The 27,297-nt window shown below is 39.9% G+C and overlaps 2 protein-coding genes across 3 annotated transcripts in view; both read right to left on the bottom strand.

The window, feature by feature from the left end:
* Window positions 1–1,046: 1,046 nt before the first annotated feature.
* On the bottom strand, window positions 1,047–6,674 carry LOC131354715 (G-protein coupled receptor 6). Its single transcript, XM_058392673.1, has 2 exons — window positions 3,314–6,674; window positions 1,047–2,944 (listed from the first exon to the last, which is right to left on the bottom strand). The coding sequence occupies exon 2, from the start codon at window positions 2,926–2,928 to the stop codon at window positions 1,924–1,926; it is 1,005 nt and encodes a 334-aa protein (XP_058248656.1). The 5' UTR covers window positions 2,929–2,944; window positions 3,314–6,674; the 3' UTR covers window positions 1,047–1,923.
* A 170-nt stretch (window positions 6,675–6,844) lies between these two features.
* fig4a (FIG4 phosphoinositide 5-phosphatase a) overlaps window positions 6,845–27,297 on the bottom strand; it is a 53,912-nt gene continuing 33,459 nt past the window's right edge. For both annotated transcript variants that reach the window (XM_058392672.1, XM_058392671.1), the window contains exons 19-24: window positions 26,636–26,783; window positions 26,434–26,517; window positions 23,377–23,572; window positions 13,635–13,720; window positions 11,970–12,059; window positions 6,845–9,476 (exon numbers count right to left, since the gene is read on the bottom strand). In XM_058392672.1, the coding sequence (XP_058248655.1) occupies window positions 9,299–9,476; window positions 11,970–12,059; window positions 13,635–13,720; window positions 23,377–23,572; window positions 26,434–26,517; window positions 26,636–26,783 (782 nt within the window). In that variant the 3' untranslated portion in view covers window positions 6,845–9,298. The remainder of the gene's footprint in view (window positions 9,477–11,969; window positions 12,060–13,634; window positions 13,721–23,376; window positions 23,573–26,433; window positions 26,518–26,635; window positions 26,784–27,297) is intronic.

Genomic DNA, 27,297 nt, shown 5'->3' on the forward strand with positions numbered 1-27,297 from the left:
CCTCACCATTGTTGCCGCAGGCTTCTCATTAGGGATAAAATAGGGATAAATACTTTAAACATTATATAGATTTTTCCCCCTTCTCTGTTTCTCTACTTCTGTAAAGCTGCTTTGAGACAATGTCCATTGTAAAAAGTGCTATACAAATAGACTGAATTGAATTGAATTATTACAACCTGCGTAGAATTTTCTTGAGGTTTCACTTTTGTATTTCTGGATAATGATTTCATCATAAATAATAATAATTGGTAATAATAATAATAATAATAATAATAATAATAATAATAATAATAAGTGGTAATAATTTCTTTTAATCCTCTTTATAAACTTAACTAATGCCTCATGAAGCTTAATGTGCCATAAGTAAGTCCCTAACTTAGAATCATGTGGCAATGTGGCAGTATTCACTGTGTACTCAACAGAAAGGCTTATCATCATGTCTGCCTGTGTAATTTGAAAGAAATTTAGTATGTGTTTAATAATATGACATGTTTCTTGAATGCACTAGTCTCCTTTCCAGCAAAAACATTCCTCGCAACATGATGCTTCCACCCCCATGCTTCACACATTTCTTTCTCGAGGTCTTTGGCTGAGTTTCTTAGATCTTAACAAGGACACAAAAGACACTGGCTCTAAAGCATACTCCTCATTATGACAGTGGGCCAGTCAGAAGCTTCTAAAAGCCATGACAGATTTTGTGTATGTAATCTCTCTCTAATCGATATAGATACAGGAAATGTACAAACAGAGATTAAATCTCATCAGTTTTAGAGTGTGGAGTGGAGTGTGTTCAATATTTGTCTACAAATGTTCTCCAGACTTAGTCATTACAGAAAGAAACTGTGTTGTTCATTACAGGACACATTACCTGGGTATAGACAATCTTTTATGCCTGAACAAAAATTGTGTTTATTTTAATAAAACAATGCAAACTATTAGAGCTAGCTAAATAAACAACCACTCTATACAACCATGGTGAGCGGAAAAGCATCTCAGAATGCAAATGCACAACTCACTGCAAAGACTTAAGTCAAAGACTTGTAAAAGAATTACAAGTGAATGTGATGTGTACAGTTGGCTTTGTGGCTGCTAATGAACTCAGAAACTGATCTAATAGTTCCTCATGAATACTTGGTTGTGGTTGTAGAAAGGACATTATTTAGTTACATTTATATTATTTATGTTCAGTGTCACCCAAATGAGGATGAGGTTCCCTTCTGAGTCTGGTTCCTCTCAAGGTTTCTTCCTCATATCCTCTCAGGGAGTTTCCTTGCCATCGTCACCTCAGGCTTCTCATTAGAGATAAAATAGTTACTTTACTTTAAACATTATCATTTTTTCTTCTCTGTTTCTGTACTTCTTTAAAGCTGCTTTGAGACAATGTCCATTGTTAAAAGTGCTATACAAATAAATTGAATTGAAATGAATTGAATTAATGTGTCTTTTTTCCCCACTCTTTGGTGCCTGGCATCGTGGGGAGAAAAAACTATGAAAGTGTTTACTGTGCAATTTCCAGAGACAAACTGCAGATACACATATTTAATTCACTTTCTTTCCCATATAAAACCATATAATATTCAGAGACAATTTTACAAGATAAAAAAATCCATCACATAAATCACAGAAGTCACAGGGCTGTACAATACTGCTTTGGCATTTGAAATCTTCATATAAAGTGCTGCTTTTTTGTTGTTGTTTTTTTTTCTCTTGCTTCAAATAGTTCAGATACATTCTTAACATGAGGTTGTTGCTTTGTCGCCACAAAGTCCACAAAGTTGTTCACAGCATTAAGACCGACACATGGCTGGCTCGAGACTTGGTAAAGTGCAATTGTGTAAATGACTAACTTTGATTTGACACTTTCGTTTTAGTAAATGCAGTCAAGGTAAAGTGAGTCTTAAGAGGAAAAAGAAAACGCCGCAGCTAGACCTCGCTCGGTGATCTTGAACGATAGGACACGTCGGTGCGCGCGCTGCCGCAGAAAAGCACGTAGAGCGAGCGCTGAATCTCGGTGTTGCGATACGCGTAGATGATCGGGTTGATCATGGAGTTGTAGGTGGCCGGAAGTAGCGTAGCGTACGTGTACACGGCCGGGTCCCCGCGCTCGCCCACCAAGCAGTAGATGGCAAAGGGCAGCCAGCTCGCGCCAAACGTGCCGAGGACGATGGCGAGCGTGGAGACTCCTTTCTTGGTGGCGGCATAGTGTGACGGCGCGAGGAAGTGGCGCTGAAGCGCTATCTGGTGCGCGTGGCGGCAAACAATCTTGCAGATCTTGCAGTAGAGGCCAAGCATGAGGATGAAAATGGTGAAGAAGGCAACGGCAAGCAGTGCCACGTTGGTGCGCGTGAGGGGCGGCACGACGCTGCAGGAGGCCGTGTCGTGCACGCAGTTCCAGCCAAGCACGGGCAGCATGCCGAGACCCAGCGACGCTCCCCACGCGCCTAGCAGCATCAAGTGCACGCAGTGCAACGTTCTCTCCGACAGGTATGTGAGCGCGTTGTACAGAGAGAAGTAGCGGTCCACTGTGATGGCCAGCAGGCTGCTGATCGAGGCTGTGAACGATGCCACGAGGAAACCGACCGTGATCAGGCTGACCGTCTCCGACGAGATCAAGTACTGGAACGCAAAGTTTAAGATCAGTCCCACTCCCGCGAGCAGGTCGGCTGTGGCAAGGCTACCGATCAGCACGAACATGGGGGTGCGCAGAGTCGGCGTGTAAAAGATGATCGCCACCACGATGGCGTTCTCACATGCGATCACCGTGCCGGAGAGGCACAGCATAATGTCCCATGGGTTTATAGGAAAATCGAGAAGCAAGGTGGATGAGGAAAGCGCAAGGCTGCTGTTTCCGCTGAAGGCTCCGGCTTCCACCCACGAGGTCATGGGAAATCCTGCCACGCTCTCGTTTGCTGTTGCGCTCTCATTCATCTTTACAGTGACCAACCTGAAGAGAAAGAGAGAGATGCATCTTAATTAAGAGGTCAAGAGAAAAAAAAAACTTTTAATGCAACATCGAGCTAAGGCTTTTAAACGTGGAGAATTCCCAGTCAAGTTATACCTACTCCGTAAACAAGAAATCGTTAATGCGTTACTGTTAAAACGATATACTAGACTAGTACAAATAAAAACAAATAAATAAATAGTTGAAACATATTGCACTGGTTAGTGAACGGTGGTGCTATCCATGGTGCTGAAAACTGAACTCTTTTCAGTTGCTACTACAGCAAAGTTGCGTATCTCTGAAAATCACACGCAGTAGCGAGAAATAAATATGTTAAGAAAGCCAGAGAGAAAGTCCATCCGCACCACGTACCTTTTACTTCACATTAAGGAAAACTGAGAAGCTTGTCCTCCGTGTGAAAGCTTCTGGTCTTGGAGGAAAACAGAGGCTTTCCACAAGCATGGAGGTTTGAGGCAAAGCATTGACCATACAGATCTGAAGACAGCACGAGAGGAGAGTGTGTTTGTGGAAACCGTGTAGACCGCTAAAAACACGAATGACGTCAAGACGCCCCCCCTTCTATCTCTCTCTCTCCCTCTCTCTCTCTCACACACACACACACACACACACAGACAGAAAGCGCATGCGTATCAAAAATATTTCATCACAGAACACCAATAACATATTATTCTCCTTCATCCCAGTACACCAATACCATATTATTCCAAACACTGTAATGAAGACATGCCTAAATATAAACATATATTACACAACCGGTTTCCTGGATCACTTTGTAGCACATATTGGCTGTAAATTAATGTTAATCAGTAGGATATGAGTCAACCTGTGTTGAGCTGTGTGTAAGTAATGTGACCTGTTCATTGCGAGGGAAAACAAAAACAACACTTTTTTTTTGAGACAAACTGTCCATCAGATGTTAGGACTGACAGATTCGCAAGTCAGACCCTGTACAATTTCTAGCTGTGCCTGCTACATCCAGGTAATTATCACATAGGAGTGTACTGTACTTTATGAATTAGATCAGTTCCTCCTGATCACCTGTTACAGAAACGGACTGTCCTCTGTACTTCTTGTGGACAGTCATAGTAATGCAGAGAACTGTTTTTTTGCCCTGTTTAGAAGTGGTAAGACAGCAGCCTGTTTTCATTTGGCCATTCACATGTAACACCAGACCATATTGATTGCACCAGTGTGATAAGACTACTTAACTGGTGAACACACAGACTCTGCTTTCAAGTGAACAAAAGGGGGGGGATTTTTTCTTCTTTTCTTCAGGGTTCAGAAGAACTGCACGTAGTATCTTACATTCTCTTTTAACATACAAGGGATTGGCAGTTTGGCATTGTTTTTTGTCTTTTTTCTAGTAATGGTTACAAGACATGTTAGGGTCTCTCAGTAAAAAGGAAATAAATGCTGCCACCAATGTCATGGCCCTGCATCACATGTAAAAAAAAAGAAGAAGACATTTTCTTTTCTTTTTTTTAACTCCATCTGATGGTGGCCTTCTGTCTCCACTCCACACACAATGCTCTCTATTATTCTTCGGCTCGGAATGTGGGAGCAATTATCTGGTCGGTTAATTCACAAGGCATTTGCATCAGATGACATTCGCACCGGGTTCAAATGCACGCGCATTGAACATAATTTGCACCTCATTAGATGCCTCAGTATCTTAAACATGGCATTAAAACTCACTGTAATGATTATGCAAGACTAGCATTAATATTTAATTAAATTCTGGTGATATCTGGTAACAATTAAGGCTTAGGATGAATTCATTCAAAATGATTTAAGCAATATGAATCTATGCAAGTGGTTTATTTAGATTTTTGCTATTTAGCATCGGTTTCATATTATTGTTAGTTGTGCAAAATGACAATTTATCATTAATAATGATAGAAAAAAAATGTGGTATACAAGTATTTTGTATGCATGTCTTCATTTGGTGATTTCAGCCTAAGGGACAGCCTTCAGACAGGTGATCTGACCACCAGAATGTTCAGACAACTATTGAAAGCAGCAGTTGCGAACAAGGCTTTGCCAATCTTCTTCATGCCACATGCAGGAAGGGTCAAGGGTAGAGGAGGACAAGAATATAAGCCGTGACTTCATGTGCCTGGGAATTCTGTCTCTAAAAAGTGTCTAGTTCTATTATTGAGAAACTCAAAGAGGTCCACTGTGCCACCCACCCCCCATATCAGGGCTACCATGTTTGAGTACAGACACCACTAACCCTGGACTCATGCATGCTAGCAACAGGCCATGCAATATCAAGAGCAGTGAGTCCAGTCAATGATGGCACCACATGAGGAGGTTCTGTTTAAGATGAGTACTGTCTTGATGGTTGAAAGACCAAGCAGATTGTCTGTGTGTTCTAGCTTTTGGAGATATACAAGAGCTGGCCAAATGGACCACCCTCAATTCCATTCTATGTAGTGTAGAAGCCACAAGCTCCTAGAACCCCCAGCACACGAAATTAGTCATCTGGTCCCTGGTGATTATGTCTGTTTTAAAAGACACTGCTCCAAAGTTTCTTAAGAATGCTGTGAATCACCAGGAAACCATTGTTTGTGCTTTTAGACACCTTGCCACAATGATGAGGCCTGAATGAATTTGAATGGCGAGAACATCAAGGTCCACCACACGCTGGTGTGATAGCTAGTATTTAGTAAATCTAGCCCCATGCCAATGAACTGTGAGCTGTCACTGTTTAAGGAAGTGCCTCTACGGATACTGTTCACCATGGTTGATACATGAGCATGGGCGTGCGTTTTTTTTGTTTTTTTTCAGGGCGCACACCAGGCTGATGTTGAAATACAGCAAATATCCTGTTCCCAGTGGCTATCATGGGTGACAAGGTTGCCTGTGTATGACTCAACCACTTGTGGTGCAGAAGTTTAAATGCCTGAGAATTGAAGAAATGTCTCTGTTATGTGGCAAGTAGAACTTGAAAATAAGTATTGCTCTGGTCTCACTGCACTATTACATGGTTGGACAACAATTCATTTAAAAATTGAAGGAATGCACCTTTTCTTTTGTATCTCTGAAACAGTAGGGGAAAGAACTTCATGGGACAGAGAAAGAAAGGACTGTCTTTGTATCTGACATCAAAGCTGGTGTTAACTGCACACCAACCCTTCCGCCGGTTCACCACTGTTCCTTCCTTGGACCACTTTGTGCCGAATGTCAGGGTCGGTATCTCGGGCCCACGAGGGACTACACTTCTATAATGTATAGTACAATATATCTAAAACATTAATATTTAGCCAACTGTGTGGTCAGTGGTATTGTGCGTTGAATAACACTTGTGTTGTAAACTTATGGCTATGGCTTACCAGAATTGAAACGCTCAAACAAACACAATGTTCTCACTTATTATTTATTAATATTAAACCATACTGATTTGTAAGATCACTGAAACTAATAGGCATTGTGTGCAGTTGTAAGAGGGCTGATGATATTTTCGAACCTGCTAAGGATCCTGGAAGATGAAGTGGTAGAAATTGTTTTAGATAAAAAATGCAGATTCTTTTTCTTTAGAAGGTTTGACACACAGCCTTGCTACCTGTCCTGCGAACTGTATCTCTGTGTATCCTGGCAACCACATGAGCTTCATGCACTTAAGCCAGGGAGCAGGGTGCAAAAAAAAAAAAAGAAAGAAAAAAAAAAGAATGATCTGAGTAAACAGCAGATGAGAGAGAGAGAGAGAGAGAGAGAGAGAGAAACATGAAAATGTAGAATAAATGCAAGTGGGTGGATGGGTGTGGGTAAAGAAAAAAGGAAAAAAAGAAAGAAATATCTGAGTATAAATGCATTGCAAATATGCACATGATACAATACGTACCAGAAAAGCTTTACTGCATAAAAAAAACAAATCAAATCATTTCCTGATGCCCACAAGTTCCACATTCTTCCTTCGATGACACAGGCACTGAAAGATGACGAAGCAACAAAACAACAAGTGCAAAAGTGTGTAAACCTAGGTCGTCCTTATTCCGCATGAATACACACATGCACGTGACTCGGCAGGTCTTTGAGCTGCGCCATGGAAGGATGAAGCAGAGACAAGGGGGGAAAAAAGGCAGCGATGAAGAAAATTGCTGAGCTTAGACCGAACAGAACAGCAGGGTGAATGAAATAAAAATACATGGAGCAATAGCATGAGATACAAAAGGTGCATGAAGTGGAGGGTGGGTCCACAAAAGACAAGGAACAAGACAGCGCTATTAAACAAGAGAAAATAAATACATCAATTCCCGTCAAGCCATGTGGATAACAACAAAAACCTGTTAATGACAATAAATGAATTATACATATCTTCAGATAACTGTTCTTAAATAACAGAAGTGGAACCTGTTTTAGCCTGTCGTCCTCGAAATCTGACCTATCTTGCGTTATGAAATGCTTTTCTTCATGACACGGTTGTAAAGAGTGGTGATTGGAGTTACTGTAGCCTTTCTTCCTGTCTGAAGCAGTCATTCTGTCTGACCTCTCTCATCAGATTGTCCCTGCTCACTGTATTTTGTTCCTCACTGTTCTGTCACTGAGTAAAAGTGTTGTGAGTAAAAATCCCAGCTCATCTGCCACCAAGAACCAGGTCACGGTCACCGAGATCGTCGAGATATTCCCCACATCGTCATGTTTGATGTGAATATGTTAAGTGCATGAATGGTTATGTGTCTAAAAAAGTGAGTGAGATAAACACACAATACACAACAGGAGCTTGAACACAAACTCTGACTGAATCATGGTAAAATCATATGGCTTGTTATAGTTAGGCTAACATTTTCTAGGACAGTCATGGTTAAAGGTCTGGGCTAGAGGTTGAAAGGTCAAGTGATGAAGCTCAAGCATCTCTAAGCTGCCACTGTTAGGCCCTCGAGCAAGGCCCCTAACCCTCTCTCCAGCTCCAGGTGTACTGCATCATTGCTGACCCTGTGCTTTCAGACCCAGCTGTAATTTCGACATCACAAATAAAGGCTGCTTCTTTTTCTTCTTCTTCTCAACCCCTGTTTAATGCTGGTAAAATAGTTGATGGTTTTTAAATCAAAAACAGGATATAAGAAATGAAAAATAAGAACAAACTAGCCAGTCGAGGTTCACTGACCCAACATTATGACATTTAATATAGTTATTATTCAGTTTCCACAATATGAGCGTGAAGGTCAGGCGTTCACATACTTTTGGCCACACAAATAGAAAAGGAAGTGTGTGTGTGTGTGTGTGTGTGTATATTAATTAGTGCCAACGTATTTATTCTACACTCAGTATTATTCCTGTTCCTTTAAAACAGTGAGGTCATGGATTACAAATCAAACACAATCATCAATCATTCATTTTGTGAAAATATCAGATGTAATATTGAAGAAAATATGTGAAAATACAAAAAGGCCACAAAAAACACAAACACACACACACACACACACACTCGCTCTCTATCCCGTCACAGAAATTTTCAATGCTGAAAAAAAGCCCCTTTTACTTTGTCAGGATTATTTTTATTTTATTATTGAATATATTTTTTAATAAGCGCTAATAGCTGTACCGTCTCCATATGCGATAATGTGTGTGTGTGTATGATTGTGTGTCCACCTGTGTATTTTTTGTGAGATTGCCATGTCATTTGTACCCCAAGCCACGTGACTTTCCACCGCTGCTGTTTCTATGGTTTGTCCGTCTGCTCTGGAGTCACGAGGCTCATGGGCAGAAGAGACTGAAAGAGAGAGAGAGAGAAAGACAGAGAGAGAGAAAGAGAGAGAGACAGATATACAGACGGCTGAACAAAGACAAAGGGATAATGAAGAGATCAGCGTAAATGAAGACGTTTTGAGAACCAAAGTAAAAACTAGTAGTCAGACAGAAGTTTAATAAATACACAAATGTAATATTTTTAAATGACTTACAGATGCTCATGCACATTAAACACAATCATGGCACAATATAAATAATAATAAAGTCAATTAAAAAAAAGCTAAGAGGCAGAATAGCAGGCTAGCTTGTATAATTTGTATAATCTGGGAGATCATAAACAGACTATATATAGAGGATATTCTAAGGCACTGGAAAAAAAACCTAAATGATGAGTGGAATATTCATTCATTGTGGTTACAACTGCAAATCAAATCAATTCTTCCATCTCCAACCCTGTTTCTGAAAATAATTCCAAAAAGCAGTGAACCCGGAGAACGAGAGAAGCGGACCTGCTGATGAATCGTGCGAGATCTTTTTATAAGGAAGGTCAACTGATGAACTGATTTTTTTTTTTTTTTTTTTAAGTTGCTGGAAGGTCTTCTCACTGAAATACTTTTCAAAGAGACGGAACATGTGACAAATGCATCACATGTATCTGTTTTTCACGTATTCACGATAAATGAGTATGTCTTCTCGGCACATAGTTTTGATCTCTCCCAGGCCCGCTTGGATGTGGGCACGGAAAATGTTCCGGGTCTCCGAATCGACCCGCGGAGCCGACACCTCATAAATACTGTCGCCACCGAACAGAGACACTGGAGCTCTGTGAAAAGAAAGAAAACAATAAAAAAAAAAAAGAATTCGTAAGAAGAGATATAAAATCAAATCAACACGCCACCATAGGAAGACCTGATGAAGAAACCTTCAGAGGAACCAGAACCAAAACTTTTGGGTTAGTGTGATTATAAAGCATTGCAGTGTTTAGATTCAATTTATTTGTAGAGCGCTTTTAACAATGGACATTGTCTCAAAGCAGCCTGAAAGCAGCAGAGCAAGCCTGAGGTGACGGTGGTGAGGAAAAACTCCCTGAGATGATATGAGGAAGAAACTTTGACTAGAACCAGGCTCAGAAGGGAACCTCATCCTCATCTGGGTGACACTGGACAGTAAATAATGTAAATATTGATAATGTCCTTTCTACAACAGCAACTAAGAGGAACTAATAGGTCAGTGTAGTGTCTGAGTTCATTATAGAATTGGCACTAATTCCTTGACAGACGGCATGATAGTCTCTGAGTTGTCCACGCAAGATCTATCCCCAGCAGCAAAGCTTGTCTTTCCACCAAATTGGAATGAATCATGTCAGATTTGATTAGACAAGAGTTCTGATATTTAGTATAAGTGCACTCCACTTGTCTTGTAGGAATAGTTTATTACTTTAAAACCACTTACTACACTTTCTGTGTGTTGGCATGGCGACATGCAATGCTCTATCCAGCGGTGGCTTTTTTTGTACTGTGCTGGGCAGCATAAAATCGACAAAATATGCATGAAATCTCATGCATGAACTTTCAGTTAATTGATATTAATTTTGTGTATATAGAAACTGTTATATAAAACCAAATCGTGCTACTGAATATCATACTCATTTGGGCTGAAGGTGATCACACCATAGGGCAATAAAAGGTCTCTAAAAAATGGACTGTTTTTGTTGGATTGGTCCACCGCTGCCAGGGATATCCACCAGAACAGTTGCTGAGTCATGAATGTCAATTTATCCACCACAAACCTCCTCCAAAGCTTTTCAAAGCTGGCATTACAACCAACTGTCCTCACGTGGAATGACATTTCAACGAATTTCACAGACAACACAGACATTTCAAGGAATTTCTTTCTGCACAGACAGACAGAAAATCATCTACCAGCGTAACATCCCAGGTTTAAACATGACTGTGAGCAAGTGAGGATTTTAACAAAAAGAACTGGACAAGAAGTATGCAATGTGAATGCTTGGTCTTGTCATGGTACAGCATATTAAGAATACAATGCATGTGAAACCAAATGGAATTCTTACTGCTGATTGGACGAGACATCGGTCACTCAAGATATACAAGAAGTAGGAAATTGTGTATCGGACTATTTCTTGTACATGTGCGGAGATCTGCGTTCACTTTAAACCATTAAACCATGAACGCAGAAATGTTTCAGAGACAAGACTATTCCAGATTAAAGGATGTAAGGAGTGCTATAAGAGCAGAGCTGTGTTCATACACACAACAATCCACTCTCTACTGCTGCAGCCTGCTGGACTTCCTGTTTATCCTGAGTGACAGATGTCTCGTCCAATCAGTGGGAGGAATTCCATTCGCAAACTATATAGGGTAAATGAAGTGCAATCTAAACAAACACCTATTCTATTTTATCAGTGATGAAGGAGGCTCAAAGTCAAATACTTGTCAAAGCTCAAGAGTGACGCTTCAATTTTCAGTCTTTTTAAGCTAAATGGCAGGACTATTAACGTAATCTCAAACACAAAACTCATTAGTGACGACTTCTTCAAACCAAAACCGACTCAAATTCATTCTGATCGTATGCAAGGAACAACAACTGACACCACACACACCTTTATGTTTTCACTGCAACGAGCTGGATCGGTGTTCAGTAATGTCTACCTCTCCTAAAAGCATTTCTGTCAATAACATTCCATGATCCATAGCCAAAATTGTGAAAATCATTCGATCAAACATGTAAATTGAGGTGTTGCAATTACAAGCACATTGTCCATCTCTGAACTAGATTATCAGGTGATTTCAGTAGGTGTTCTACTTTATCGTTACATAACTTTACTGAAGCACACAATCATAAAATGCTGACTTTATCAGTGCATGTGAGCAGGTCGTGATGGGAAAGCTGACCCGATGCGAGCCGACTGACTATAAAGAGGCTTTTAAAGTATTACACACTGCTCTGTAGTGTTGGGCTGCCGGGCTGCTTGTTAGGGGTCAGGCCTGTATTTTGACAGCAACTGCCTGCTTTTAGAGCATCGTTTTGGAAAATTGGAAGCACTGTGATTTTAAAAACGAGTTTAAAAGGCAGGAATTTTGAACGCATGTTATGAAGAAACTAAAACGAACTGGACAATAGGCACCAAGTATTTCAACAAGGGAAAAAATAAAAGCTACCCAAAGCAGATTACACTGGTTTCAATGGGGATAATTAAACACCTTGAAAATGAACAAAAAATCTAATTATTTTTCAACTTCAAAATTTTGTGTGTGTGTGTGTGTGTGTGTGTGTGTGTGTGCATGAGACTTACAGATTGATAACATTTTCCAGAAATTCTTTGCTGTCCATCAGCTGCTCGCTCCTTTCCACTTTGTGTTGGTTTCGGCCAAGGTGAGAAAACCTGCACAAACATTCAACCACCATCACGTCATTGCGTCGTATTTAACACATGCGCAGCACACACACTAATAAACTTCAGGCAGACGGCATGAATAATGAGGAAAGCTTACATAATTAAGAACCTGCCTAATCATCCATAATGACTCATTTCAGTACAGAACATGAAATGTGCGGCAGAAGGAAATATTGTATTGGAAATAACTGACATGCGTATAAAAGAATGGAGAGCTATTCTAACCTCACAGATATTCTGTGGACAGAAGCAGTGCACATGGACAGCCTTGCTTACACGTGACACGAGATGGGTGAAAAGAACGAAGAATAGAGATGTTCTGTATTCTACTGTCTCTGGAGGCTTCAGAGACAATTCTTCATAGCACTGGTCTTTGGACTTCAAACGTTTTAAATGTGCATACATTGTGAACCCATGGTCATGTTCATGGAAACAGTTTGACACAACTTGTCGCATTATCGTACTGGATATAACCATTATAAGACAAGCATGAACAGATAGGTTGTGGCACTCAAATGATGCTTGATTGGTATCAAAGTGTGCCAAGAAAAGATTCCCCACACCATTAGACCTCCATCCTGAGCATGGATTCAATTCAGTTCAATTGACTTGTATAGCACTTTTAACAATGGACACTGTCTCAATGCAGCTTTACAGAAGTATAGAAACATAGAATAAAAAGTTTAAAGTTATTATTTTATCCCTAATGAGAAGCCTGAGGTGACGATGGTGAGGAAAATCTCCCTGAGATGATATGAGGAAGAGCCCTGGGGAAGCTCCTGGGGAACTCAAAGGTCAGTGTATTTTCTGAGTTCATTATTGACCTAGCACCTAGCATAACATTATGACCTAATATTGTGTTGGTCCCCCTTTTGCTGCCAAAACAGCCCTGATCCATCACACACTGTGTATTCTGACACCTTTCTATCAGAACCAGCATTAACTTCTTCAGCAATTTGAGTAACAGTAGCTCGTCTGTTGGATCGGATCACACGGGCTAGCCTTCAATCCCCACGTGCATCAGTGAGCCTTGGCCGCCCATGACCCTGTCGTCATGCTATTGACATATGCTGGAGAGATTCACATCCAGTTAACTTTCCAGTTATCTAGGTCTCATCACGGTTGTAAGTGTCAACACCTTTAAGCTACCTGCAAAAATATTGGCGCCCCTTAAGGGGTGGGGTGAGAGAGAGAGAGAGAGAGTGTGAGTGTGTGTGTGTGCATGTGCCATCACCGCACTGAAAAGTGCTCACTAGAAAAGAAAAGAATAAAGAACCTTGTTGTTTTGTCCCAATCCTGCCTCCTGTTTCCTCATTCCCCTCCAAACCCACAAGAGTGCTACAAATATATCTGTGTTTCACGTACAATTACATTTTTACACTCGAACTATATGTGAAAAATGACCGACTGCCATTCAGAGCTTTAATTAGGGCAGGCAAAACAAAACAGACAGTCTCTGATTTAGGAGACTCTGTAGCATACGCCATAATGTAAACCGCTGCACTGGACCTGTTCATCATCCCACCCTTAATTCAACCATAATTCAATTCTAACACATCTGACCTGTGATATGTGCAAAGGTCCTCATCCCTGGGTAAAGCAGACAGGTTTAACCCATATGGCTCCCGTGCAGGCTGCTGCTGATGCTCCTGGGGGGAAAAGGGGGAAAACAAAGCCAAACAGGGTGAAGTGAAGAGCTTTAGATTACTCAGAAATGGACCTTTATATCATATCATTGATGGGTCAGCATTCATCAGGTAAATAATGACTTCTTGTCTAAAATAGTAAAAGAAAAAAATTTTGGTTTCCAGACTGAATAAATTAAGATTTTAGTGTTACATATTTATAATTAATATAAATTATATAAATTAATACAATAATATAATATATAATTAATATGGTGCTCTTATTAATCTTATTAATTTTATACCAGACTACTGCAATAAAATGACAATGCTGTCATGATAAATTGGTAAAAAAAAAAAAAAGAAAAGAAAGAAAATAAATAAATGAATTAAATAATTAAATAAATAAATATATATTTTTTAATTATTAAAATTAGGAATTTAGAAAAAATTAAATTAGGAAAATTAGGAAATAAAAAATTTTGTCTGGTTTCTATCTAGAAACACTACACAAGACTGAAATATTTTGCAATCTCTATACATTATATCTAAATTTCTCTTCTGCTTCACTATAGCAGCATACACTATATCAGGTTTGGTTAAAATCTAAAATACAAACTTGCAGGTTACACAGTATTCACTAAACCACTTCTCCATCCAGATGATGTTTTTGATATAAAATGTTCTTCACATTTTTCATGCAAATGCAATACCAAAACTATGACAAAGATACAAAACAATTTGCTTGAACTTTTCTCTCGACTTAAGTACAGTAAGCTGCAGTGTGACACACAATCCTCTCATTACACACACAGAGAGAGAGAGCAAAGCGCCTGCAGATGTGAGCTTATAAACATGACGACTCATAAAATCCTCATTACAACCAGAATTGCGCTGCATTTCCCTCACTGATGTATTTCAATTAAATATAATGTGATATGCAATTTTTAAATATTTTTATGTGCTTTTTAAAACAACAAATTAAGGGGGTTTTTTTGGAAATGATTATTGTATCGGATGGATGGATGGATGAATGGATGGATGGACATGGGTGTGTGTATGGGATGGATGGATGGATTTATGGATGGATGGATGTGGGTGTGCATATAGGTTTGGATGTGGGTGTGCATATAGGTTTGATAGATGGGTGTGTATGGGATGGATAAATAGATGGACGGATGGATAGATGCATGGATGGATGGATGTGGGTATGTATATGGGATGGATGGATGGGCGGTTGATGGAAGGGGTGTGTATGGGATGAATGGATAGATAGATGGATGGATGGACTTGGGTGCGTGTATGGGATGGATGGATGGATGCATGGATGGATAGACGTGGGTGTGTTTATGGGATGGACGGATGGATTGATGGATGAATAGATGGATGTGGGTGTGCATATAGATTTGATAGATTGGTGGGTGGGTGTGTATGGGATGGATAAACAGATGGACGGATAGATAGATTCATGGATGGATGGACATGGGTGTGTATATGGGATGGATGGATGGATGGATGGGGGGGTTGATGGATGGGGGTGTATGGGATGAATGGATGGATGGACCTGGGTGTGTGTAGGGGATGGATGGACATGGGAGTGTGTATGGGATGGATGGATGGATGGACATGGGTGTGTGTATGGGATGGATGGATGGATTAATGGATTTGTGTGTGTGTGTGGGATGGATAGATGGAAGGATTAATGGATGGGTGTGTGTACATGATAGATAGATAGATAGATAGATAGATAGATAGATAGATAGATAGATAGATAGATAGATAGATAGATAGATAGATAGATCTTAGATCTTTCTTATACTTTTTATATTAATTAAGAACTTTAACCATTGATTCTCAGCATGGAGCAACTGTTCCCCTGACACTCAAATCCTGCTACTTCTGCACATTTATTTACAACATTATGCCTAAAATTTACACTAGCGCAGCCACTCATACTCTATCCAACAGCTGAAGAGATATAGACATGAAATCACTGCAGAAGCCAGGAAATGATTTAAAGCTTTAAATATTTGATCAGTTCTGCATTTGTTCCTGTAAGTCCAGAGCCGAGTTGATCCATTTCTCTACAGTTTCCGGAGACGATACGCTCCCCAGAATCACACCCGTGAAAAATAAGGCTATGTCTTCTTCATAAAAATGAAGGGGGATAAAAAGATAAATACACTAATTTGATGCAGAGCAGTTGAAAGCAAGATATAACTCTTACGAGCCTGCATGGAAGAATGCTTTGGAAGAAGACGAGAAGGAAGATGAAGAAGATGAAGAAGAAGAGTTTATCCAAATTGAAACAGCAGTGAAGAAAAACATAATAGAAAAAAATTCTTCTTGGTGATGAGTTGTTATAGCGGTTTACAAAGACTGAGTACAGGAAAGTACAGGAAGATGGGTACATAGATTTAAAATAAAAAAAGAAAAGAAAGAAAAAGCTAGACGTCTAGACGATGTCTCGTAACACATGACCTAAAAAAACGTTTGTTTATTTCATAACGGTGAAGGTGATAAAGCACTCATAACTGAATTGGGTTAAAACTGACAACATCAGTATTGTACAGAGAAAACTAATTTCTTCGTATTTGTTTTTATGTGTGTTGTTATTTCCATTTATAATCATTAGCCAGATGTTTATGCACCTTGGTTCAAGCTACATTACATAGTGAATCATAATTCATTGATTCAAATATAAATCTGATTATATTTATTAATCTTTTCCAAAAAAATGAATGTTTTGAGACGCTTAAATATGGCAAAATGAATGATTAGTCTATATCTATTCTATATAATCTATTTTATTCGGTTTAGAAGCATTAATAAACAATTTAGAGCTAAGTTTCTTTTGGTAATGAAGTCACAATCCTGCTTTAAGTTCATAATCAAAGTTGTTTCCAAAAAGAGTCTTTTTGTCGATTCCATGATTCCAAAAGTAAGATTTAAAAATTCTGCAATATTGTATACACTCAATAGTTGATTAATTGATTCCAAGATTTTGAAACAAATGTTCGAGAATTCCAAGAGTCGATTCACTGATTCCCTGCTTCCGAGACTAAGATTTGAAAATCCCCAAAGTTTATTCATTAATTCCAAAAATAGATTTAAATATTCTGTTATACTCTATGGATTCTAAAATAATTACTCGAAAATTCCAAGAGTCGATTCACTGATTCCATGCTTCCGAAACTAAGATTAGAAAATTCCAAAAGTACATTGTTCTTCCAAAAATAGATTCAAATATTCTGTAACACTGTATACTGTAAATAGTCGATTCATTGATTCCATGATAGTGAAAGGAATATTTGAAAATTCCAAGAGTCGATTCACTGATTTATTGATTCCACAACTAAGATCTCAAAATTCAAAAAGTCAATTTATTGATTCCATGATTCCAAAACTAAGATATCGAAATTCCAAGACTCAATTCATTGGATGGATGGACAGATATGTGGGTGGATGGATGGATGGATGGATGGATAGATGGACGGACGGATATGTGGATGGATGGATGGATGGGTATGTAGATGGGTATTTGAATGGGTATGTGGATGGTTATTTGGTTGGGTATGTGGATGGATGGATGGATGAATTGGCCAAATAAGTCACACTGATAACCACCAAAGCACCTGGGCAACAGCGACTGTCTCTCTCTCTCTGTCTCTCTCTACACATACACACACACACACACACACACACACCTCCTCACCATGGAAACGCCTCAGAGCGGGAAGGAAAAAAACAAACCAAAAAAATGGCCTCTTTCAGAGGCAGATGGCAGCTGATGCTTTTACTGAATTTGCTTTGCGTCAGCTCCAGTGTCACTGAGGCCAAAGTTCAGCTGCTACATCATAAGTCTTTGATATTTTAATATGTGCCGCGTCTGTACACACACAACGTGCACCTCCCGGGAACTAATATGAACTAGAATCAAGGGTGGATGCCTTCTCTGGAGCACAAACACAAGATACAGAAACAAACAGGGTAGCATGTTATTGGTATAAGCAATCAGGATACCTTCAGGAGCCTTGTTGGTTTTTTTGTTGAACAAAGTGATGTAAAGAAGTATTAAAGTCCACTGATGATGATGATAATAATAATAATAATAATAATAATAATAATAATAATAATAATAATAATAATAAGAAGAAGAAGAAGAAGAAGAAGAAGAAGAAGAAAAGATTAAAACATAATAGGGGGAAGGGACAGGCAGTTAAAATAGGAAAAAAAAAATCCATCTTTGCAAGTTATTAAAAAATTTGGATGAGCTCATTATTTATACAGACAATTATGTTTTTTATGAAACCTCTCTGTCCATGTGATACAGCCAGTTCCAGAAATATTGGCACCCTATTGAGCAATATTGAGCAAGGCCCTTAACTCTCTCTGCTCCAGGGGCGCTGTATCATGGCTGACCCTCCGCTCTGACCCCAACCTCCAAGGATGGGATATGCGAAGGAAGAATTTCACTGTGCTTTAATGTATATGTGACAAATAAAGGCAATTTCTATTTTCTAATTTCTTTGGGTAAAAACGCAATGGGGGGAAAATGCTGTTAGTGTGTATGAGAGAGTAATGTATGTGCACACAGGTTTATTAGAGCTCTGGTTGTTTTAAACTTCAGATTTATTACCTTATGTGTGAACAGGGGCATTTTCAGAACTGATTTCTGACTCCCAGTATGCTTTCTCTCATTTCTTTAGTGTATTCTGTTATCCTCCACATGCTGATAAATGGAAAAAGACATGTTTATATCTGAGAGAAACAAAAGAGTATGGAGGACTGCTTAAGATTTGTTAAACACTGGTTAAAAGACATGACAAAAATGATAAAGCATGGAAATTTGAGTTACACAAAACTGTTGGTCTCATGATATAATGTGACTTTATGTGCGATTTATCATCATTCTAATGTTGGAATATGAAACACATGCCCCTGGTTTGACCATTATCTGCCATGCACTGATGTTGAGATACCTTATCCAATTTTCATCATATATGAATAGTTATTTTGTTCATAAGAGATGGATGGATGGATGGATGGATGGATGGATGGATATGTGGATGGGTGGATGGATGGATGGATGGATGGATGGGTATGTGGATGGATGGATGGATGGATAGATAGGTGGGTGGATGGATGGATAGATGGATAGATAGATAGATTGGTGGGTGGATGGATGGATAGATGGATATATGAATGTATGGATGGATGCATGCATGGATGGGTATGTGGATGGATGGATGGATGGATGGATGGACGAATGGACTGATGGATATGTGGATGTATGGATAGATGGATGCATGCATGCATGCATGGATAGGTATATAGACAGTTGTATGGATGGATGGATGGATAGATAGATAGATAGATAGATAGATAGATAGATAGATAGATAGATAGATAGATAGATAGATAGATAGATAGGTGGATGGATGGATGGATGGATGGATGGATGGATGGATGGATGGATGGATGGATGGATGGATAGATTGGTGGGTGGATGGATGGATGGATGGATGGATGGATGGATGGATGGATGGATATATGAATGTATGGATGGATGGGTATGTGGATGGATGGATGGATGGACGAATGGACTGATGGATATGTGGATGTATGGATAGATGGATGCATGCATGCATGCATGGATAGGTATATAGACAGTTGTATGTATGTATGTATGTATGTATGTATGGATGGATGGATGGGTGGATGGATGTATGGAGGTATGGAGGTATGGATGGATGTGAGACAAATGCCCCTGCATGCATGGATGGATGGATGGATAGATGGACATGTGGATGTATGGTAGGATGGGTTTGTGTATGTATGTATGTATGGATGGATGTACAGTATCTCATAAAAGTGAGTACACCCCTGACATTTTTGTAAATATTTTATTATATCTTTTCATGTGACAACACTGAAAAACTGACACTCCAATGTAAAGTAGTGAGTGTACAGCCTGTATAACTGTAAATTTGCTGTCCCCTCAAAATAACTCAACACACAGCCATTAATGTCTAAACCACTGGCAACAAAAGTGACTACACCCCTAAGTGGAAATGTCCAAATTGGGTCCAAATAGCCATTTACCCTCCCCGGTGACTTGTTAGTGTTACAAGGTCTCAGGTGTGAATGGGGAGCAGGTGTGTTAAATTTGGTGTTATCGCTCTCACACTCTCTCATACTGGTCACTGGAAGTTCAACATGGCACCTCATGGCAAAGAACTCTCTGAGGATCTGAAAAAAAGAATTGTTGCGCTACATAAAGATGGCCTAGGCTATAAGAAGATTGCCAAGACCCTGAAACTGAGTTGCAGCACTGTGGGCAAGACCATACAGTGGTTTTACAGGACAGGTTCCACTCAGAACAGGCCTCGCCATGGTCCACCAAAGAAGTTGAGTGCACGTGCTCAGCATCATATCCGGAGGTTGTCTTTGGGAAATAGACGTATGAGTGCTGCCAGCATTGCTGCAGAGGTTGAAGGGGTGGGGGGTCAGCCTGTCAGTGCTCAGACCATACGCCGCACACTGCATCAAATTGGTCTGCATGGCTGTCGTCCCAGAAGGAAGCCTCTACTAAAGATGATGCACAAGAAAGCCCGCATACAGTTTGCTGAAGACAAGCAGACTAAGGACAAGGATTACTGGAACCATGACCTGTGGTCCAAGACCAAGATAAACTTATTTGGTTCAGATGGTGTCAAGCGTGTGTGGCAGCAACCAGGTGAGGAGTACAAAGACAAGTGTGTCTTGCCTACAGTCAAGCATGGTGGTGGGAGTGTCATGGTCTGGGCCTGCATGAGTGCTGCCGGCACTGGGGAGCTACAGTTCATTGAGGGAACCATGAATGCCAACATGTACTGTGACATACTGAAGCAGAGCATGATCCCCTCCTTTCGGAGACTGGGCCGCAGGGCACACGATAACGACCCCAAACACACCTCCAAGACGACTACTGCCTTGCTAAAGAAGCTGAGAGTAAAGGTGATGGACTGGCTAAGCATATCTCCAGACCTAAACCCTATTGAGCATCTGTGGAGCATCCTCAAATGGAAGGTGGGGGAGTGCAAGGTCTCTAACATCCACCAGCTCTGTGATGTCATCATGGAGGAGTGGAAGAGGACTCCAGTGGCAACCTGTGAAGCTCTGGTGAACTCCATGCCCAAGAGGGTTAAGGCAGTGCTGGAAAATAATGGTGGCCACACAAAATATTGACACTTTGGGCCGAATTTGGACATTTCCATTTAGGGGTGTACTCAATTTTGTTGCCAACAGTTTAGACATTAATGGCTGTGTGTTGAGATATTTTGAGGGGACAGCAAATTTACACTGTTATACAGGCTGTACACTCACTACTTTACATTGGAGCAGAGTGTCATTTCTTCAGTGTTGTCACATGAAAAGATATAATAAAATATTTACAAAAATGTGAGGGGTGTACTCACTTTTGTGAGATACTGTATGTATGGATGGATGAGTATGTGGACAGATGGATGCGTCCACCCTCATGACCCGTTTCCACTAACTCATGCAGATGCAGCATTTTCTTAATAAAGTCCTGCGGATAAGCTGCATCAGATAGAGTAATTGTATTTAATTGAAATGTGTTGTAATATAAGGCAGAGAGGGAGGTTGAGTGGGTTCAGCGACAGCGAAGAATCTCTAATGAGTGTGTCATCAATTCCAAGTCCGTGAGCTTTGTGAACAAAAGCCCTGAGACTGAGAATCCAACACAACGGTCACATGCTGGGAATGAGGGAAAAAAAAAAGCCATGACACGTGCCCACTCACTGGGTGCACTTTAGAGCTGGTGTGCTGGAGGAAATAAGAGATCTTCTTCCATCAGTGAAACACACACTGAACTACAAATCACTCAAACTAACATTTCTGTGATTGACCATGAACAAGAACTTTACAAAGATACAGAAAGTGATCATTAACTGGAATCTGATGAAGAAATCCTTGCTCTTTCTCTCTATTCTCCTTCTTTCTTGTCCTTCCACAAATAAAAAAACAAATATACAGGCAGACAACCTTGTTGGTATGGCAACATGACAAAAAAGCTTGAGTCACCCGTGTGGGATGTGTGCTCGCAGAGAGAAAGTGCAAAAGAGAAAGACGGAGAAAGAGAGACGGCTTGTGCATGTGAGTCGGTGGCTTTGCATGAAAGGAACATTGAAAATAATATACATATATATGTTGTCCATTCTTTCAGCCACTGAAGTGTTAATTCTGCATTCAAGCATTTAGGAAGCTCTACTGTGGTTAATGAAGTGTTAACAAAGTGAAGTGTTTTCCCTTGAACTGCAATTTAGCTTCAGCAGAAAGCACACACTTATTTCCACCCGGATTTCTAAAAGCTTTTCAGTGACTGTCTATGAAATAATACTCAAATTTGATGATTGGCCACCAAAAAAGTAGCTTCAAGGTTTTTTGTTTTTTGTTTTTGTATAGAGATTTTAACAATGGATACTGTCACAAAGCAGCTCTATAGAAATATCTAAAATCAGGATTTAAAATTAATTCATTCATTTTATCGATAATGATCAAGTCAGAGGTGATGTGGTGGTGGTAAGGAAAAACTCCCTGAGACAATATGAGGGAGAACCTTAAGAGGAACCAGACTTGAAGGGAAACCTCACCCTCATCTGGGTGACACTGGAGAGTGTGATTAGAAATCATTTCCCTTTATAATGGTGTACTATATGGACAAAAAGTGCGGTTTTAGTTGAAAATGAGATGCTTTTCTGTTCACCACAGTTGTAGAGAGAGTTTATTTGAAATACTGGACCTTTCCTGTTAGTTTTGACTTTTCTCCTCACTCTGACTGGATAGTTGCATAAATGAACAGATGTACATGTGTTCCTATTAAAGTGGCCAGTGAGTGTATGTTACAGTAGTGTATTGTTATTTTGTTACAGTAATACAATTCTCAGGAAGTTAGTCATGGTACGCTGGTTGTCATATGCTGAATCTCAGTGTTTAATATTAAGAGAGAGAGAGAGATGCTATAGAGAGAGTGAGAGAGAGTAAGAGAGAGAGATATATGCTACAGAGAGAGTGAGAAAAAGAGAGAGGTGCTACAGAGAGTGAGACAGAGAGAGAGATGCTAGAGAGAGTGAGAGAGAGAGAGAGCGAGAGAGCAAGAAAGGTATTTTTGGTTTTTGGAGTTGTATGGCTGTATATCAGTGTCTTGTATAATTAAAATAGAGAAAGTATGAGAGAGAGAGAGAGAGAGAGAGAGAGAGAGACCTGAGAGTGCACACACCTTGAATAAACACATGTTCGGACCCTTACCTATCAGTTTTTTAGTTATGTTAGCAATACATCCTATTCTGCATAAGATATCCATTAAATGCCATTGATTTACTCAGAGATCTAAAGCTGCAATTATGTTCAGAACTTCAGGGAATAAAAACACCACAGAGAGAGGGGGAGAGAAAGAGAGAGAGAGCGAGAGCGAGAGAGAGAGAGAGAGAGAGAGAGAGAGAGAGAGAGAGAGAGAGAGGGATAATACAGAGGGAATGCAGGAGGTGTAAGTGAAATGGCTTCCATGGAAACAGAGATGTAGCCTAAAGAGAAACTAGGGCTAGTTCACTGACTCTCTCCGAGTAGGCGTGTAGTTGCTCACACACTTTCATATGAAGTAACTGGAGTGCCCCTACCTCCTGAGCGTGGACGTTGTCTCTGGACTCGGCGAGTTTGATTGGTGTGTAGCGCTGAGATGAGGTGGCCTCGTCTTCTCGGTCTTCCTCAGAGTCATCCTCGGAGCTGCTGGAGATCTGCTCTTCACTGGGTGGAGGAGGAGCGCTGGCGGCCGTCTTACGCTGTAGCACGGCCTCCTCCTTACTAGACTTGTTACTGTGCAGGAGAATGTCGAATATCAGGATACAAAGCTCTCAAAAAGTATGAATTTGTAAATCTATTAACTTAACTAATAAACATTCGACTATTAGGGTTAGATCATGTGACGTTCTGTCCCACTTAGTGCGTGAGTCAGTGACCCAAGAGTCGATAATGAGTAAAGACCATGTGCTAGTGTTTCTCACCTGAAAAACAACAGTCAGGTTAAATATTCACACATATGCGTAGAACACCTCCTGTGTGTGCGCGTGTGTGTGTGTAGTATTGTTTTCGTGGTTTCCTGGCACTGAAGGTCAGTGTGTTGTGTGTGTATGTGTTTGTGTGACACAAATGTGGGTTAGCGGTGATAATAAATGACACTATCATTGTTAAGAGAGAATCACAACATAGGTCAGTGATCATACTGTAAGTCAAGAAGGGTGTTTTTCTTTTCTTCAGACAACACTGTTGACATGGGTAGCATCTAATAAAATACTGAAAAATAACCTGAGCTCAAACGTGTCGGTTATTCATGCAGGAATTTTAATCATTGAATTAATTTATTACTAGCTACAGTGATTGAGAAAGCGTGTTTATTTGTTTCTGTTAAGTACTAGAGGTGTGGGAAATGCTACTAATTGGAATAATATTAAATATTATACTTGGAATCATATTATGTAACCTTTGAGAAAAGCTACAAAAGAAATGATCATCAGCGTCTCAGAACACTCAGACGTTACGTACAACTCTTTCTTTGCATTGCTGTGTATAGATGCATGAATGGATGCATGGATGGATGGGTGCATGCATGGATGAATGCATGGATGGATGGAGAGATGGATGCATAAATGGATGAATGCATTGATTGATGAATGCATGAATAGAAGGACAGATGGATGCACGGATGGATGCAAGGATGGATACATGGATGGATGCAAGGACGGATGCATAGATGGATGCATCAATGGATGCATGGATGAATGAATGCATTGATCGATGAATGCATGGATGAACACATGGCTGGATGGAGAGATTGATGCATGGTCAAATACAAAGAAGGATGGATAGATGGATGCATGGATGAATGGATCCATTGATTGATGCATGCATGGATGAAAGCATGGATAGAGAGATGGATGCATGAATGGGTGGATGGATGAATGCATGGATTTATGGATGGATGGCTAGACAGATGGATAGTAGGATGGATAGGACACATGGATGGGCAAAAGGATGCATAGTTGCATGGATGGATGCATTGATTGATTCATGCATGGATGGATATAGAGATGGATGCATGAATGGACGGACGGACAGATGGAAGTATGGATGGATACAAGGATGGACTGAAAGATGCATGCATGAATGGGTGGAAGGATGAATGCATGGATTTGTGTTTGGATAGCTAAACAGATGGATAGTCAGATGGACACACAGGTGGACAGAAGGGTGCATGGATGCATAGATGGGCAGATGGATACATGGATGGATGCAAGGATAGATGCATGAATATATGGATGGCTGCATAGCTGGATACATATACAGGTGCATGTAAGATGCATGGATAAATGTATGGACATATGCATGTATGTATGGATGTATGGATAGATGTGAATGAATGGATTAATGGATGCATTGGGCTATTCTACAGTATGAATAGTTACATTAAACTGTAAAGAATATCACTGTAGAAATACCCGGTACATGCAACACTCCAGTGCAAATCGTGTAATAGCTGGCAAGGCTGCAATCTCATGGATCACGCAGGATCAGGGTTCTTATTCTCACATGGGCAGGGCTGGCTGCTCTGATATAAAACTTGGTGTAAATCTTGATGGACAAGAGAGAAGAGACAGAAGAGAGATAGAGGGAGGGAGTACTAACACTATTTCTGAACTGTAGCTGATTTAAATATCAGCATTTTGGAATGATTCTGAGAAATGTAAAAGAATTACTCTGACCTTGGTCCAAGGCTGGCTGTTTAAACATTCAGTCCCCGTTCTGGGAAACAGATCATGAATAAAAATCCTTTTTCAACTCCGGTGTCTTAATTTGGTGATAATGAATCTAGAGACCAGGGCACGTAGGACCCATTAATGGCATCAAGCTTTAGCCAATTAGATTAAAAAATATGTTTAACTTCCTTTTATTTTATTTTCTGGAAATGGTCCTAATGGTCCCAGAGCCGCAAACACACAACAGCAGACAAAGGAAACAAGCTATAGACAGTCCTTCAGAAACTTCAGATGCTTGGTTTTGCTGCTTTCCCCCCCCAAAATTGCAGCGTTTATTGTGCTTTTATTTTTGCAGAAAACTACAGCTCAGGATTCTTCTTTTAAACTCCTACTGGTGAAGACACATACACCAAATCAGCCATAACTTTATGACCACCTGCCTAATATTGTGTTGGCCCCCCTTTTTCTGCCAGAACAGCCATGATCCCTCGAGGCATGGACTCCACTAGATCCCTGAAGGTGTGCTGTGGTATCTGGCACCAAGATGTTAGCAGCAGATCCTTTAAGTTCTGTAAGTTGGAGGCCCCACCTTGCAATTTACAGGGTTTAAAGGATACTTACAGGACTTAAAGGATACTTTTGATAGATACTGACCACTGCAGGACAAAATGTTCACTTGCTGCCTAATATATCCCACCCACTAACAGGTGCCATGATGAGGAGATAATCAGTGTTATTCACTTAACCTCTCACTGCTCATAATGTTATGGGAATTTTGGGGGGTTCAATCGGGAATCAGTCTTATTCACGGCACCTGTCAGTGGTCATAATGTTATGGCTGTATGTGTATGTAATGACTTGATAAACATTACTGCAAAATACAATGTATTCGTTTTCAAGAAACAAAGAAAAGTACACGCTCACCCGAGCACGGATTTGCCGGTCTCTTCAGGTTTACGCACGGTGAAAGGGCTGTGATCCAGACCAACACTTTTTGGCATAAACTCCCTAAAACAAAACAAACCAATACAGCTGTAATGAAGGGATGAGTTTTGTGCTTTTTAACATTTTAAGAGAACCTACAAAGAAAGTCCAAAGGAAGTCAGCATCGGTTAAAGGAACTGACCTTGCCGAGTTGGTCATGGCCACACAGAACGTATCGTCAAAAGATGTGAGTTCGTAAGGCTTGAAGAACTCCGTGTACATGTCTATGCTCTCATCATATCGATTCACTCGCTTCGCCACCACCTCCTTCCTGTTCTTCTCACAGGGGACTGAAGATATATTTCACAGAAGAGATATTACATTACAATACACTAGATTTAAATAAATAAATGAAATTAAAGAAGCCAGGTGATTAGATATTTGTGTCCAAGACGGCGCCGTTGAGGTCGGCTACCATCACGCTTCTGCATTTTACATCACAGACACCATGATGTATGACAGAAACACTTATTATTATGCACTAAAATTGCGCACACATTTAAACATTATTCATAAAAAGTAATACTATCAGTCATTGTATTGTATTCATATGCTATATTTTTTTCTATTTTCCCCTCTACAGCAAATTCCATTTTAATTCTATTACATTCTAGTTTATTTTTTAAATTAAATTATTGATTATTTCTTTTTCTTTTTCTTTTTTTTTTTACTGACATGGGCAGTTGTAAAAAGCATTTCGCAGCATGTCGTACTGTTAAATTAAAAAAATTAAATTTAATACAAATGAAATTTAAATAAATTTTAAACACGCAAAAGAGTTTGCTTCATAGTTTTAGAAGCAAT

Source organism: Hemibagrus wyckioides, linkage group LG06, assembly GCF_019097595.1.
Source record: "Hemibagrus wyckioides isolate EC202008001 linkage group LG06, SWU_Hwy_1.0, whole genome shotgun sequence".
NCBI lineage: Eukaryota > Metazoa > Chordata > Actinopteri > Siluriformes > Bagridae > Hemibagrus > Hemibagrus wyckioides.

Excerpts from the sequence above, each read along its gene's own strand:
- LOC131354715 (XM_058392673.1), bottom strand. The coding sequence starts at position 2,928 with ATGAATGAGAGCGCAACAGCAAACGAGAGCGTGGCAGGATTTCCCATG.